The sequence below is a fragment of the Aegilops tauschii genome, chromosome 1, assembly GCF_002575655.3.
Source record: "Aegilops tauschii subsp. strangulata cultivar AL8/78 chromosome 1, Aet v6.0, whole genome shotgun sequence".
Classification (NCBI taxonomy): Eukaryota; Viridiplantae; Streptophyta; class Magnoliopsida; order Poales; family Poaceae; genus Aegilops; species Aegilops tauschii.
Window position 1 is genome coordinate 104553122 of NC_053035.3, and position 16911 is coordinate 104570032.

The 16911-nt window shown below is 47.2% G+C and overlaps 1 protein-coding gene across 2 annotated transcripts; it reads left to right on the forward strand.

Annotated features, from left to right (window-relative positions):
- Positions 1 to 11019: 11019 nt before the first annotated feature.
- Positions 11020 to 16028, forward strand: LOC109751267 (translocase of chloroplast 101, chloroplastic). 2 transcript variants are annotated; one of them, XM_020310166.4, is made up of 5 exons: positions 11020 to 12029; positions 12119 to 12196; positions 12283 to 12435; positions 12556 to 12612; positions 12704 to 16028. In XM_020310166.4, exons 1-5 carry the CDS (start codon positions 11181 to 11183, stop codon positions 15809 to 15811), a joined length of 4245 nt encoding a protein of 1414 aa, XP_020165755.1. In that variant the 5' UTR covers positions 11020 to 11180; the 3' UTR covers positions 15812 to 16028. The 2 variants fall into 2 exon arrangements, with proteins under 2 accessions (XP_020165755.1, XP_020165754.1); XM_020310165.4 differs by having other exon boundaries at positions 11021 to 12029; positions 12526 to 12612.
- Positions 16029 to 16911: the final 883 nt, after the last annotated feature.

Sequence of the window (16911 nt, forward strand, 5' to 3'; positions counted from 1 at the left end):
AGCGTACTTGGCCGGGTGGACATTTCTGCCCATAGGACCCCGTGCGCACGGGCTAGGTCAGCCCCGTGTGCACGGTGTGTCCAGAAAAAAAAACACCACCCCGTGCGCACGGGGGTCTAGGACCCCGTGTGCACGGGGTGTCCAGTGATTTTCACCCACCCCGTGCGCACGGGGGTCCAGGACCCCGTGCGCACGGGGTGTCCAGTAAGTTTCGTGGTACCCCGTGCGCACGGGGGTCAGAGACCCCGTGCACACGGGGTGTCCAGAAACTTACTGAAGAACCTCACAGGACACCGCGACGAAGCACGCAACAAAGGTAAATAACAACCAACAAGAGATAATTAGTGGATACTCTGAGAATTTGAATTTCGAATGAGCTTGACATACCACATAGTGACTAGATAAGATTGAATATCAATACTATGCGGCATTTCTCATATTCACATTTTGGGTTTGTGATGTGCACACAACAAAACACTCCCCCATAATGTGATGATCCACTAATATCTTGCAAGAGCCAATCAAGATACAATACAGGCTCAAAACAGCAAACACCACTATAATGTGCAATGCAACCTACACATGCTAGATAACACAAATCAAGCATACTAAGAAACACAACATATAGATGCACATGCTAGATACAAAACCTAAGCATGCACGGGGTGAGCAACTTTCAATGTAAGCAATATAAATACAAGTTACCGCAAAGAGGAACATTGGATAGATAATATGAAGATAATCCACATGACTTGGCTCGAACAAATAAATGGTGGATATCCTTTTCTTTATGAACTAGCCAAATCTCCAATGTCCTCCACACACCTATTGATCAAGTTTGAGCTTGATGGTACCCAACCAAGTTGGGTCCTAAGAAGTTAGTCACAATAGGCTTGGCAACCCAAATGGCCTTTTCCATTTCCAAGCCACTTTGGGCGCCAACAAACTTGGCAAACAAATTGCCAACAACATCCTTCCTAAGCGAATAATGATCATTGACTAGAGGAGGCTTAGGGATGTTACCGTTGGGACAAGATGAGGATATGTGTCCCTTCTCACGACAATTATAGCAACATGTGCTCCCCCTTCTCTTCTTCTTTATTTTCTCAACTTGGGGAGCATTATCTTGGTTCATCATTGGTAGTGGCCTTTCTTCAAGTTGAGGTTGACCTTGAGATTGAACTTGAGGCCACTTCCCTTGTTGCTTCACATTTGAAGCCTTCTTCTTCAATGGACAATCTCTCACATGGTGTCCAACATTCTTGCACTTGAAGCATGTAATGTTGGCATCATTCTTGACTTGGTCTTGTCCCTTCTTCTTTTTCTTGGACTTCTTGTTGTTGGAGATGAAACCAAATCCACCCTTATCATGAGGGGATTTTTGAACACTCAAGATAGTGTTGAGAGTGGAATTTCCTTCATGACACATTTCCAAGTCTTTCTTCAAATTAGTGACTTGGGCCTTGAGCTCTTTGTTTTCCTCTACAAGGTTAGTATCAACAAAAGTACTAGAGGAAGTAGAAACTTCATTGTTAGAGCAACAAGGCAAGGAGAGCAATTCATCACAAGAATTGGGAATAATATGTCTAGATGAATCACTAGGACTAGCACATGTCAATAAAGCATTTTGAGTAGAAATAGTGCTAATGTCCACATGAGGCTCACAAGATGTTACCTTAGTCACAATAGCCTCATGAGCTAACTTTAGCCTTTCATGGGAGATTAGAAGGTCATCATGAGAGCCCGAGAGCTTTTCATGACTTTCTTATAATTTCCCATAATTGCTAGTTAGCAAAACAAGTTGAGCCCGTAGCTCAACATTCTCCTTCAAGATAGATGCTTCACAAGAAGTAGAGTTAGTAGCACAAGCATCATTGACAATATGAGAGGAGCTAGAAGAAACTAGAGACTTCACATGAGTAGCTTGAAGTTCCTCATAAGACTTAGAGAGTTTGGCGAGCTCTCCTTTGACATTCTTGTAGCCAAGGTCAAGGTGCTCAAAATCCTCTTTAAGTTTATCATGAGCAACTTCAATCTCTTCTTTGGAAGATTCTAAGTCTCTAAGAGTTTCTAGAGCATCAAGAAGGTTACAATCAAGTTTATCATTTTGTTCTTGCTCTTCGTGAAGTAAATCATTACACTTTCCAAAATGAGTAATAAGATCTTAAATATCTCATAAGTGTTCTTATTTACTCCACGAAGAGAATTACCAATTTCATATATTTCTTGACTCATATCCCTATCACATTCATCATCACTCTCATCATTATCATTACTAAGAGTAGATGATACCTCGGTAGTACCTCTTGCCATGAGGCACATGTGAACATTGGAGGTTGATGATGATTCTTTTGGAGAGGGAGATTCTTCATCATCAAGAGTAGGATATCCATGTCCATCCTCTTGACACTCATAGCATTTCCTCTCCAACATAGTGATTTCCTTCTTTGCTCTTCTAGCAATTTCTCCATTAGTGATGTGTGCACCATTTTCTCTTATTTCCTCTACATGGTTAGTCAAACAACAACTAGAGGAAATAGAAGCATAGATATCATGGCAATAAGGAGAATCAAGCATATCATCACAACAAGTATTCAAGGAATATCTATATGATATGTAAGGACTATCAACACAAGAATGTATGTCATTTTTGCTAGATGTGTTCAAGTCCAAAGAAGCTACAAAATTAGCATTTATGCATGAAAGATCATCAATGTTGAGCACAACATCATCATCACAAATTATATTTCCACTCACCATGTCATTACCTTGGGACATGTCATATGATGGTGAGGTGGAAGAAGTTGAAATGTCCAAGCACACGGAGGAAGAAGCAATATGGAGTTCTTCATGATATGAAGATGTGGAGAACTCCTCAAGAGACACCTCCGAAATATGATTGACCTCATCAAGATTGGACCCACCATATATTTCTTCAAGTTTTGTCCACATCTCATGAGCCGACGCACACGTCATAATTGACTCAAACACTTCGAGGGATATAGACCGGATTAAGGCATTCTTTGCACCATACCCACAAAGCATATCATCATTTTCCTTAATAGATGGAAAAAGTTCATCCTTCCATGGAGAATCCCCTACAAGAACAATTTGCACAAAATTTGGACCCATGGCCCAGAAATGACAAAGCATGCGAAATTTCCACAAGTGATAGTTTGTGCCACTAAAACAGAAAGTGTCATCGTGCACTATACCACTAGTCGACATCTTTACTCTCTAGGCGATGAAGCCTAGCAAGGAGAGACCAAAGCTCTGATACCAATTGAAAGGATCTAGATGACGACTAGAGGGGGGGTGAATAGGCGTTTTAAAACTGTTACGGATTTGGCTTTATCCTAATGCGGAATTAAACTAAACGGATACCTTTCAAGCACAAATCCTAAATATGCTAGGCTCAACTAAGTGCACCAACAACCTATGCTAAACAAGATAGGCACTTAAGGAAACTAGCAAGCACAAACTATATCACAAGATATGGAAATGTAGGAACAACTAAGCAATTCAACTAGCACAAGATATATCAATATGAGCAAGTATGAATTGCAGTAAGTAAAGGGTGTGGGTAAGATATAACCACAAGTGAGTCGGAGACGCGGATTTATCCCGAAGTTCACACTCGTGAGAGTGCTAATCTCCGTTAGAGCGGTGCCGAAGCCAAAGCTCCGGGGCGTCACCAAGTGACTCACCGTATTCTCCTTTTCGAGTCACCCCCAAAGGATGAGCCTCGATTCACTTGGGGTTGGTCTTGAAGGCGACCACCACACCTTTACAAACTTCTCCGGAGCACACCACAAACAAGGAAGCTTCCGGAGGAACCTTGACCACTTAGGCCACTTCACACCCTTCCCTGGAGCACACCACAAAAGGAAGCTCCCGGGGGAACCTTGGCCACATAGGCCTCTTCACAATCTTCACAATGAATATCACCAAACCGTCTAGGAGGCCGAAACCTCCAAGAGTAATAAACTCACGGACTCTCACTCGAACTAATCGATGTGGGGAGCTCAAACCAATGCAACAAATGCAATGCAATGCCAAGCAACAAATGCTCAACACACTCTCTCAATCTCACAAGATGCACTTTTGAAAGTAGGAGATTGAGGAGAGGGGATGCAATGGATATGATCAACAAATGGCTCACAAATCCATCCACAAATCCCCCTTCACATAGAGGGGAGAAAGGGCTTTTGGAGAGGTGTAGAGAGGCTCAAAATGGTGTTTTGAAAGTGTAAGAACCAACCCCCAACCGGTGGGAGGAAAGGGCCCTTAAATAGCCAAACTCAGAAACTAGCCGTTGGGGCTCCAACGGGCATTTCCTGGGCACCCCGTGTGCACGGGGGTTTAGACCCCGTGCCCACGGGGTCCCATGCGCACGGTACAAGCCCCGTGCACATGGGGCCCCGTGCCCACAGGGGTCAAAAACCCCGTGCACACGGAGTCCCCAGGACAGCCAGCAGCAGCCCACTAAAACGTTGATAACTTTGGCATACGGACTCCGAATTCGATGATCTTGGGCTTGTTTTGAAGCTATGGAAAAGCACAAGGTCCTCACATAGAGAACCACCCAAGATCAACAAGAAAGAATGATGCAAGAAATGCAAAGGTTTGAGCTCTCTACATGCGACGTGATCAAGCTACTTGCCCGAGAGTCCCTCTTGATAGTACGACTATCAAACCTATAATCCGGTCTCCCACCAAGCACTATGAGACCGGCAAAACTAGGAAAACCTAGCTAAGGTATACCTTTGCCTTGCACATTCAACTTGAGCTTGATGATGACTTTAATGCTTGCCTCAAGTTGGAATCCCTTTCTTGTCCACGACCACTTGGTGAAGATACTCGAATTGCTTCCTCATGATGCAATGAGGGAAGCCTTAACTTAAGCCCATCTTCACATGTGCATTATCATGATGTGGACCGCAAGCTTCAAAGCATATAACCTCCGGCTTCTCATCTTGCACTTGGACACCTTGAACCCGATGACCATCACCACTTGATGTCATCCTCACATAGGCTACTTGAAATCTTTCCTTTTGATGCAAGCCCATGAGAAACACCTAACCCACATAGACATACCAAACACATAGCATGGGTTAGGTAACAAAGCACAATTCACAATTACTTACCATACCACTAGATCACTTGATCTCACGTGGTACAATGTTTGTGCTTTGAGAGTTGACCACTTAGATATAATCTTCGAGCTTCATCTTGGTCAACCAACATCTTTACTCCAAGCTCCATCTTGGTTTCTTGAAAGCCACAATGAACTCTTCATTTCCCTTCATTGCTTCAAGACTATATCACCAAAGACTCTTCCATGACCATATCAAGTTCCACTATGAATATCATCTTGGTCACCACTTGCCCTTCTAAAAACTCCATCACAATCTCTTGAGAGGCATAATGAATCCGTCACTCTAGTTGTTTGCTTCAAGACTTGATCAACCTAAAGCCAACACACGAGCACACCATGATCTTGTCTTGAAACCATAACTTGAATTCTTCTCTTTGATTACTCTCTCAAGCCTTGATCCTCAGAAGCCCAAATATATCAATCTTTGAGATCCTCCAATGAACTCCATCATGAACATAATTAGATTAGGCATTGAAACCAATCTTGATGGCTTTAATAGAAGTACCCGAAGACCAACTTGAAACCTCACTAGATATGGGATCTCGAGAGCCAACACCTAGGCCCCATGAGCATGGGGTATCCAGAGAGTTGACACTCGACCCCGTGCGCACGGTATAAGCCCGTGTGCATGGGGTATCCAGAGAGGGATACCATGAGGACTTCTTCGGATGCTTTGATGGCAATCTTCACATAACAACCCAAAGAACTTCAAGCATCACTATGGAACATATCTTCATATAAGATCCAATGCACTTGATGCTCCATAGGAATTGTCATTTAATACCAAAGCTTAGAGCAAATATAACTTCATCTATATGGACTTCATCCTTGATTCCATCCAATATCCTTGAGGCATTATCTTCATATATATGGACTTCATCCTTGATTCCATCCAATATCCTTGAGGCACCATCTATGGACAAAACCTTCAAATATATCTCACTGAAAACATTAGTCCATAGAGATTGTCATTCAATTACCAAAACCACACTTAGGGGCTACATGCCCTTTCACACTTGCTGGCGGCATCCTTGAGCTCCTGCTCCACTTCGGTCACCCGCTCCTCATACTTGCGGCGGGTGACCTGCTCGGCCTTTAAATCCGCAGCCACTTTGTCAGCAGCCGCTTGGCTCACTCGTGCCTGTTCTTTGGCTTGGGCAAGGGCGCTCTTCAGGGTCTCGACCTCGGCCGTACTACCTGCAATAATGATCAGGGCAACACAGGAGATTAAAACTCCACATTGACATATTACTTCAGGTGTGTAAACAATTTTTCAACACATACCTTGTGCCCCATCAAACCTCTTGTTGATGCGGACGAGATCCTCATCGGCCAGCTCCAGCTTCCGCTTGAGTTCGGATACTTCGGTGGCCTGGGCGGTCGCCGCTAACAGTGAAGCCTGTTTATCAAAATAGACAAGTACGTTATCTCCTGCGAATATTACTTGATCCTCTGTTCGGCCTTTTTTCCAAAAGCCGAACAAAGTGTCAGGGGCTACTATCTATACACAGGCATATTTTTTGCATATGCAAAGCGACTAAGAATATTACATCGCATACCTCAAAGCCTGTTAATAGGCTGGTGAAGGCTTCGTTCAGCCCGCTTTTGGTGGACTAGACCCTCTCGACCACCGTACCCATCAGGGTACGATGCTCCTCCATGACGGAAGCACGTCTAAGTGCTTCCACCAAAGTGTCCGGCGCCTCCAGATTGATGGAGGTCGCCGGTGGAGTCGACGCTCCCCCCTCCTTCAAAGGGGGTTGCTCGCTCGATTCAGGAGCCGTGTGTGTCTCCGGAATGGTGTTCGGCTGGGGGCCGGATTGGTCATGGCCCCCGTCGTCAGTCTCCATGGGGGTTGGTTCCCCCATGTTCTCGGCAGCTGAGGCATTACCCTCTGGCGCCGTCTTGGCGGCCTCTCGCGCCTCTCCGGGGCCCGGAGAGGCCCTTTGGGACAACACTTCGGTGTCGTCTGTGGCGGTTGGCGGAGAGGCTCGCGGAGGCGTCTCGCTCTCCACCATCCCCGGCTCCAGAGAGTTCCCCTCCGATGATGATTGTTGGGGGAGAACGCGGGCCGGACTGAAACACATAATATAATATGTTATCCTACAATCATAAAAGACCGGATATATGTAAAACAATCCTTGGATACTTACGATGCGGTCGGGGGCTTCACCCTGGGGCGCCACTCGGGGATGGCTTCGGCATCCGAATCCGAGCCGTCCGAGAGGGATATCTTCCCTCTCTCCGCCTCCGGGTCTACGGAGGCCGCCCTTTTCTTCTTCATCCCCTTAAGGGGGGAATTGCTTTCTGCCTCCTCCTCCTCTTCATCTTCGTCTCCCTCGTGGGAGGAAGGAGCTTCGGTTTCTCCGAACACAGCATTCGAAGTACCTTTACGGTGGAGGCCACTTTTGGCCTCCTTGCCCTTCTTCTTGGTCTTCTTCTCCGGTGCCTGATATGGCGCCGGGACCAGCATCCTCGTTAGCAGAGGAATGGCTGGGTCTTCGGGTAGCGGAGCCGGACACTTGATCCGCTCCGCCTTCTTTGTCCGGCCCTGATTGAAGGATGGAAGGTTCAGCATACCCTTTGATTTGTGAACTGAAGTTATGTTCGGAAACTAAATACTTACCGGGGTGGCCGGATGCGCGTTGTCAAGGCCGATGTCGTCGGTCGTCTCCGGCCACGTCTTCTGGGCCTTGAAGAGCAGCTTCCAGATCTCTTCGTGCGTTGTGCCAAAGAATCGCCGCAGGGTCCTCGGCCCTTCCGGATTGAACTCCCACATATAGAGAAGCCGACACTGACAGGGGAGGATCCGGCAGAAAAGCATCACCTAAATCACATCAGTGAGACTGGTGCCCTTCTCTATAATATTTTTGATGCGCTTTTGCAGCATCATCACTTCATCGGTTGACTCCCAGTCCAGACCCTTGTTGTCCACGACGCGAGCCGCATTGGGGGTCTGAATCTAAACTCAGGAGTGGCCGCCCAGTTGGCGCCGCGAGGTTCGGTGATGTAGAACCACTCCTGCTGCCATATCTTGACAGTTTCCACGAAGGCCCCTTTGGGCCAGGTAACGTTGGGGAGCTTGCTCACCATGGCACCTCCGCAGTCTGCGTGCTGCCCGTCAACCACCTTCGGCTTTACGTTGAAGACCTTGAGCCATAGGCCAAAGTGGGGGGAGGGGATGCGGAGGAGCGCCTCACACACGACGATGAACGCCGAGATGTGGAGGAAGGAGTTTGGGGCTAGATCGTGGAAATCTAGCCCGTAATAGAACATGAGGCCACGGACAAAAGGGTGAAGTGGAAACCCTAGTCCGCGGAGGAAGTGGGGGATAAACACCACTCTCTCGCCGGGCTCCGAAGTGGGGATGGTCTGCTTTTTGGCAGGAAGCCTGTGCGCGACGTCCGCAGCCAGGTACCCCGCTTCTCGGAGTTCCTTGATGTCCTTCTCCGTAACGGAGGAGGCCACCGCCTTGCCCTGAGAGCCGGATCCGGACATGGCCGGAGAGGTTAATGGCGGTGGGAAAGATTGAAGCCTGGGCGCTGGAGCTTGAGGATGGGGAAGCAGAGGAAGGAAGAAGGCGTGGGGTAAAAAGATGGATCTTTATCCGCTTATATAGGCAGCGAATATCAAGCCCCCCCCCCCACAAGCCTTAAAACTCGCCTGTTCCCAAGGGGTCGTGCGAACGACACTGTTGGATTACCCAAACCCGTATTGATGAGGATCTCGCAATAGGCAGACATGATATCTGTTTTGACAAATGTGTCAATAGAGGTTGTGCCTCGAAACGCGAAGCGGGGGGGGGGGGGCGAAAAACGGTTCAAAATGATAAAGATGCTAGACGTAACGTTTCACCGAAAAAGTTGTCAGTAGACATACCTTATTTTGATTAAAAGTATATTGCCTTCATGGTTGAGGGTTGTGGCTATTATACAGAGCCGGATACAGTTCTCTTATTCAGAAGACTGCTTTGAAGTATTCGGAGGAGGAACCCGCCTTGCAATGCCGAAGACAATCCGCATGTCGAACACATCATCATCGAAAGACTGGTTCAGGGGCTACTGAGGGAGTCCTGGATTATGGGGTCCTCGGGTGTCCGGGCTATGTGATATGGGCTGGACTGATGGGCCGTGAAGATACAAGGAAGAAGGCCTCCCCCCATGTCCGGATGGGACTCTCCTTTGCGTGGATGGCAAGATTGGCGTCCGGATGTATAGTTTCCTTTCTCTGTAAACCGACTCTGTACAACCCTAGCCCCCTCCGGTGTCTATATAAACCGAAGGGTTTAATCCATAGAGGCTATCAGAAATTACATAGGCTAGACATCTAGGGTTTAGCCATTACAATCTCGAGGTAGATCAACTCTTGTAACCCCTATATTCATCAAAGTCAATCAAGCAGGAAGTAGGGTATTACCTCCATCAAGAGGGCCTGAACCTGGGTGAACATCGTGTCCCCTGTCTCCTGTTACCTTCGACCCTCAGACGCACAGTTCGGGACCCCCTACCCGAGATCGGCTGGTTTTGACACCGACATTGGTGCTTTCATTGAGAGTTCCACTGTGTCGTCGACAGAAGGTTCGATGGCTCGTTCAATCATCAACAACGATGCTGTTTCCGGGGAAACTTTCCTCCCTGGTCAACTTTTTGTGTTCGGCGGCTTCGCTCTCCGTGCCAATTCAATTGGTCACCTCGAACAGATCGACAACTACGCCCCTGGTCATCAGATCAGTTTTGGGAACCGAACTATGTCGCTGATATCCGAGGAGACTTGATCTTCGAAGGGTTCGCGGCCCCAACCACCACTCTGGCCTTAGATCCGGAGCAAACCGCTGAGTCCGAAGATGGGAGTTCAAGTTCAAGGCCGAGGAGAGGAATCCAGGTTTGGAGGCGTGTTGCACGACCCCGCCCGGGTGTGAATTGCGGCCCGGTGGGCCGCTGGGCGACTTGAAGTGCCCAATGGGCCACCGTCTAGGTGGTGGCGAGGTTGTAGTCAGTTTTCCTTTAAGAAATTGAGTTTCCTCTAAGAAATCAAGTTTGTATGATTTTCAGTCCTGTTTTTGTTATAAATTGGTCAACGGATGCTCCTTCCACGACTATTATACCTCGTTGTTATCGTTGAGTGGCTATTGCGGTCTTCAAAGCGTTGTATAGTGTAGGTGTTCGCAGGTGTTCCCATCTCTTACTGTCTAGGAGCAATTTTAACATGCTCCCTCTTCCCCCTCCCCCCTCTTCACATGAGAAGTAAGAAAATAAGAGTTAATCAGACTCATTACTTAATAAAATCAATGACTCGAATCCATTTTATACTCTTATCTCTCGTGTGAAAAGAGAAGGTAAGAGGAAGCATGTCAAAAAAAAACCCTAGTAATTTTTCAAGCTTCGGCAGACGCCGAATAATCAAATACTCCCTCCGTTCCTAAATATTTGTCTTTCTAGATATTTCAACAAGTGACTGCATACGGAGCAAAATGAGTGAATCTACACTCTAAAATATGTTTATATATATCCATATGTGGTAATCAATTTGAAATCTTTAAAAAGACAAATATTTAGGAACAGAGAAAGTCAGCACGTGTAGTTTGTGATATAATTTTATTTTTTACAGGTCGTTTTGCGTCTCGTTGTTCTTCTTCTTTTCTATCGTTTCCTGTTTTTTTAATAAATATCTGATGCACTTTCTATAAAGAAAAAAACCCAAACACAGATCAGAAAATAGAAAAGGAATAAGGAGGCAATAAGAAAAGCGCCTTATCACCAGCCCCCCAAATCTGCCCATTGCTTGCTTTCTCATCTCACCCCTGGCCCCTGGCTGGCTGCCATCTCGTCCCAGAATTACACGCCAAACCAGACCCAAATCGAATTGAGCTATATATACTCGCGAGATAAATCGAGTAGCCTAACCTAAAACCCTCACCTTATCCTCTCCTCCCCTCTTCCCTCCCCTCCATCTCCTCCTCCGACGACGGAATCCGACGACTTCTGCTGCTGCTTTGCTTGTGGGCGGAGCAAGAGGCGGCAGCATGGCGACCACCGACGCCCGAGTCGCGCCCGTGGCCGACGAGCGGCCTCCGGCCGCTGATGCGGACGAGGCTGCGGCGGCGGAGGGGGCCAAGAGTGCCGGGGCGGCGGCGGCGGAGGTAGGTGGAGTAGGGGAGGGCGAGGAGGTGAGATTTGAGGGGAAAGACCGGAGCTTTACTGGTTCGGAGGCCAACAACGGCGGGGTGGTGGAGGCGGAGGACGGCGGGGAGGTGGAAGCAGCGGTAGGAGATGGGAAAGATGCAATTGAGCGGGAGGAAGAAGAGAAGGAAGAGGAGGAGGCGGCTGCGGCCAAGGAGGAGGAAGGTGACCGGGAATTGTCGGTGGAAGATGTGAAGGCTGCGTTGTTGGTGCAGGCGCTTGTTGCAGCGAAGTCTGAGTCCGACAATGGTGAATTGGGCGAGGGGGATGCTTCCCTGCCATCCCCTGATGCGCCGGTAGGTGATAAGAAGCCTGAATTGACAGACGAACCAGAGGAAAGTGCCACTTTGGAGGCGAAGGAAGTGGACAACGTGGCACTCGACGCTGAATTGTCCGAGGAGAAACCAGAGGGTGAGAAGCCTGCAGAGGTGGCCGCCGGAGGCAAAGATGATGGTGAGTTTGACAGCGAGAAGGCGGTTACGGCATCCACCACGAGCATGGAGGCGGCGGAGCCGGAGGATAAGGTGGCTCCTACAGCTGAAGCCAATGGCAATTTGGGCGGTGAGGCTGAAGCGCCTGCTGAGTTGGTGGCGGTGGGAGGTGAAGAAGCTCCAGAAGCATCATTGGAGAATGAGGCTGATGTGGAAGACAAGGCTGCAAAGCAGGAACCTGAAAGCGATGCAAGTCCAGTGGTAAGTGGGCCTCTTCAATCAGATACTTTCTGTTGATAGTATTGATATTGGTAGGATATCTTATGAACAATTCAAATGACCCAATCCAGGTTACTGACGACGGTAACCGTGCTGATGTTGAAGACGAGGCGGCAAAGCCCGAGCCAGAGAGCGATGCAACTCCAGTGGTAAGTGGACATATTCGTTTTCAAGTTCTGTTACTAGTTGTCTTGACACCAGTAGAGGATGTAACAATTCAAATGTAATGAAGCAGGTTGTTGATAACGGTACCGTGGAGAACCATGCTAATGTGGAAGACGAGGCTGCAAAGCTTGATCTGGTGAATGATGCAAGCCCAGTGGAGAACCATGCTAATGTGGAAGACGAGGCTGCAAAGCCTGATCAGGCGAATGATGCAAGCCCGGTGGTAAGTGGACATGCTCAATACAATTTCGTTGCTACTACCTAGTAATGTTGACACTACTGGAGTTTAAAACAAATAAATGATCCAAACCAGGTTATTGACAATGGTAGCTTGGATTACCAGGCTAATGAGAAAGATGAGGAGGCAATGCCCGAGCCAGAAAGCGATGCAAGTCCCGAGGTAAGTGGTCATGTTCTACCTAATTCTTTTGCTAGTAGTGTTAACGTTAATGTGGATTGGGGATATAAAGAATTCAAATGATCCATACCAGGTTATCGATGACATTAGCTCGGAGAGTTTGGTGAAGCTTGCTCCTTCAAGCGTAGATGTTCCGCTTACAGAAAGCAATGAGAACGCACAAAATGCAGAGGACCAGGTGGTTGCTAGTGGAACTGTGGAAAATGTTGGTGTTGAGAAGCCTACAGAGGTTGAGAGTGTTGTTGCTGGTGGTGATGATGTTATCTTGTCTCGGGAGTTGGCTCCAGAACCAGTCAAGGAAAACAATGATGATGTCGATGAGAATGAACCTGCTGCAGAGGTGGTTAGCCACAAAGAAGAGGTTGGTGATGATGAGATAGTTGTGGCTGCAGCTGCTGATGATCAGAAAACTGTAGCTGCAGCTGATGATGAAGACACAGGTGGTGAGGAGAATGAAGGTGCACAAGTTGTTACTGACCGTGAAGTAGAGGCTGTTGATGATGAGATAGTTTTAGCTGCAGCTGATGAGGAAGATGGGAGTGGTAATGAGGGTGATGAGGACGATGATGAGGTGAGCTTTGACAGGAGTCCTGCACGAGTTGCAATCATAGAGAATTCTGAAGCTGCAAAGCAGATCATGAAGGAGCTTGGTGAAGGATCCTCAAGTGGTAGTCCTGTGTCTGGCTTGAGCAGCTCAAGGGAGTACACTAATAGCATGGATGGACAAATTGTTCTTGATGATTCTGAGGACGAGGATGATGACGACGATAATGAGGATGATGATGAGAAGGGGTTCGATTCTGCTGCTTTGGCTGCCCTACTAAAAGCGGCTACCGGTGCATCCCCTGATGGGAACATCACAGTTTCTTCGCAAGATGGTTCCAGAATATTTTCCATGGATAGACCTGCTGGTCTGGGCTCGTCAGCCCCATCTTTGCGGCCAACTGCCCCCCGCCAACCTGCCCGGTCAAACCTCTTCAGCCCCTCTGAGCTGGCAGTGACTGCTGAGCCTAATGACGAGATGACAGAGGAAGAGAAGAAATTGCATGACAAGGTTGAGTTGATCCGTGTAAAGTTTCTGCGCCTTGTCTATAAATTGGGGGCGACCCCTGAAGAAACAGTAGCAGCACAAGTGCTGTACCGTCTGAGCCTTGCTGAGGGTATCCGACATGGAAGGCAGACAAACAGAGCTTTCAGCCTTGAGAACGCACGGAAGAAAGCCTTGCTGCTTGAAGCGGAGGGAAAAGAGGATTTGAGCTTCTCCTGCAACATACTCGTCTTGGGAAAGATTGGAGTTGGCAAAAGTGCAACTATAAATTCTATATTTGGCGAAGTGAAGTCCAAAACTGATGCTTTTGGTGCAGCCACCACCAGCGTGCGTGAAATTGTTGGTAATGTGGATGGTGTCAAGATACGGATCATTGATACACCAGGCCTTCGGCCCAATGTGATGGACCAAGGAGCCAACAGGAAAATTCTCGCATCCGTCAAGAAATATACCAAGAGATGTCCCCCAGATATCGTTCTATATGTGGACCGTCTTGATAGTCTGAGCCGTGATCTTAATGACTTGCCTCTTCTAAAAACCATTACTTCTGTTCTGGGTTCTTCCATATGGTTCAACGCCATTGTTGCTCTCACCCATGCTGCTTCTGCTCCTCCTGAAGGCCTCAACGGTGCTCCTATGACATACGAGGTATTGATGGCACAGCGATCCCACATTATCCAGCAATCCATCAGACAGGCTGCAGGGGATATGCGTCTGATGAACCCAGTAGCCCTTGTTGAGAACCATCCTTCTTGCCGGAAGAACCGTGAGGGTCAGAAAGTGCTTCCAAATGGCCAAAGTTGGAGGCATCAGATGCTGCTCTTGTGCTACTCATCAAAGATATTATCAGAAGCCAACTCACTTTTGAAGCTTCAGGATCCTTCTCCTGGGAAGCTTTTTGGGTTCCGTTTCCGCTCCCCGCCACTTCCTTTCCTGCTATCCTCCCTGTTGCAGTCAAGAGCTCACCCGAAACTCTCACCTGATCAGGGTGGTAATGAAGGAGATTCTGATATTGATTTGGATGAGTATTCTGATATAGAACAAGATGAAGATGAAGAGGAATATGATCAGCTTCCTCCCTTCAAGCCTTTGACCAAAGCGCAGCTTGCAAGGCTCACAAAAGAGCAGAAGAATGCTTATTTTGACGAGTATGATTACAGGGTCAAGCTTCTGCAGAAGAAACAGTGGAAGGATGAGCTCCGCAGGTTAAAGGAGATGAAGAAGAGAGGCAAGTCTGATATGGATGCTTATGGGTATGCTAGTATCGCAGGCGAAAACGATCAAGATCCTCCTCCAGAAAATGTTTCAGTTCCCTTGCCTGACATGGTGCTGCCTCCTTCATTTGATTGTGACAATCCGACATACCGTTACCGCTTTCTGGAACCAACCTCTACTGTCCTTGCAAGGCCTGTTCTAGATGCGCATGGGTGGGATCATGACTGTGGCTATGATGGAGTAAGCGTTGAAGAGTCGCTTGCTCTCCTTAACAAATTCCCAGGTACTGTGGCAGTTCAGGTTACCAAGGACAAGAAGGAATTTAGCATCCATTTGGATTCTTCCATCTCAGCAAAGCATGGGGAGGATGCGTCTTCCCTTGCTGGTTTTGACATCCAGACTGTTGGGCGGCAGCTTGCTTATATTCTTCGTGGTGAGACCAAATTCAAGAGTATCAAGAAGAACAAGACCACTGGAGGATTCTCTGTGACTTTCTTGGGTGACATTGTGGCAACTGGGCTGAAGGTCGAGGACCAGCTCTCTGTTGGTAAGAGGCTGGCGTTAGTGGCAAGCACAGGCGCAATGCGAGCTCAAGGGGATACCGCCTATGGAGCCAACCTGGAAGCGCGCTTAAAAGACAAAGATTATCCAATTGGTCAGTCCCTGTCAACCTTGGGCCTGTCCCTCATGAAGTGGCGCCGTGACCTTGCCCTGGGGGCTAATCTGCAGTCCCAGTTCTCGATTGGAAGGGGTTCAAAGATGGCTGTTCGCCTTGGGCTCAACAACAAGCTGAGCGGACAGATCACCGTCAGGACAAGCACATCGGAGCAGGTCCAGATCGCGCTGCTGGGTCTTGTCCCAGTGATAGCCTCCATCTACCGGAGCTTCCGGCCCGGTGAACCATCGTTTGCTTATTAGCTTTCAAGAAGAGCATCTATTTACTTATCTCATCCATGTGTTGTGTTAGCAATTTTCCTAATTTCTTGAACCGGTAATCTGTATCAGTTTCATTTTTCCTTTCTACCCCGCAGATTGTTCGTATCATAATTTTGGCTGGAGAGTGTTGTTATATTCATCTGGAACTATAGTTCAATAATGTTGGTAGATCTATATGATCCTTCTACCACTCTATCAATTACCGTTGTTGCTGTCCATCTTTTTAATGTTCTTCACCGCATGACGAGGAAATAAGCACTGTTTGCATTTCAAGATTTGACTTGGAACAAACCCAGAGCTTGTTTTATTTTGGGAGGGAGTACCAACCCAGAACTTGTTTTATTTTGGAAGGGAGGTACTCCCTCTCTTCACAAATGTAAGACGTTCTGGCAGTTTAAACAAAGGGAGTAGTATTAACAGGTTGTATCATACTGGTTTCAGTCTCAATCTCAGGTAGTGTTACTTGTTAAGGCGACAATCATGCTTAATATCTCCAGTATACCGACTGTGCAGTTTTTGAGTACGAGAAAATAGCCGTAGTACTTGCTCGTAAAGAAAATAACTAATAACTATTCAGATGAATCATACGAACGGGTGGATCCTCGTCTCTGACCAATAAAAGATGCAAACTCATGATGATCCCTGGTACAGTAGTTCTATAATTCTGTGATCCTTGTATCACTCTATTACTGATGTTGGGTCTGACGAAGAAATTTCAGTTCTTTTCAAACTTTGAATTTGGATTACTGATACCTGTAACACTATATGTTTCTGCAGTTCTGCCTTCTTCTGGTGATTAACTATTACCTGGCTCCTAAAATCCCATGCATTGCAGATACAATATTTTTTTTCTTTCTGCTCTTGTAGAAGTGTATGCTCTAGCCAATGCAACCAAAAAACCAATCTAATGGAATAGACTAGTCAATACATTTATACGTCAACACTCCGCCTAAACGTGGACCGAAAGTGAGTTGCAATTTAATTGCGCCAGCTAGGTCTTGAACTCAAAACCTCTTGGGTTTTCTGATACTATGTAGAAGTGCATGCTCTAGTCAATACAAGCAAAAGACCGATCTGATGAA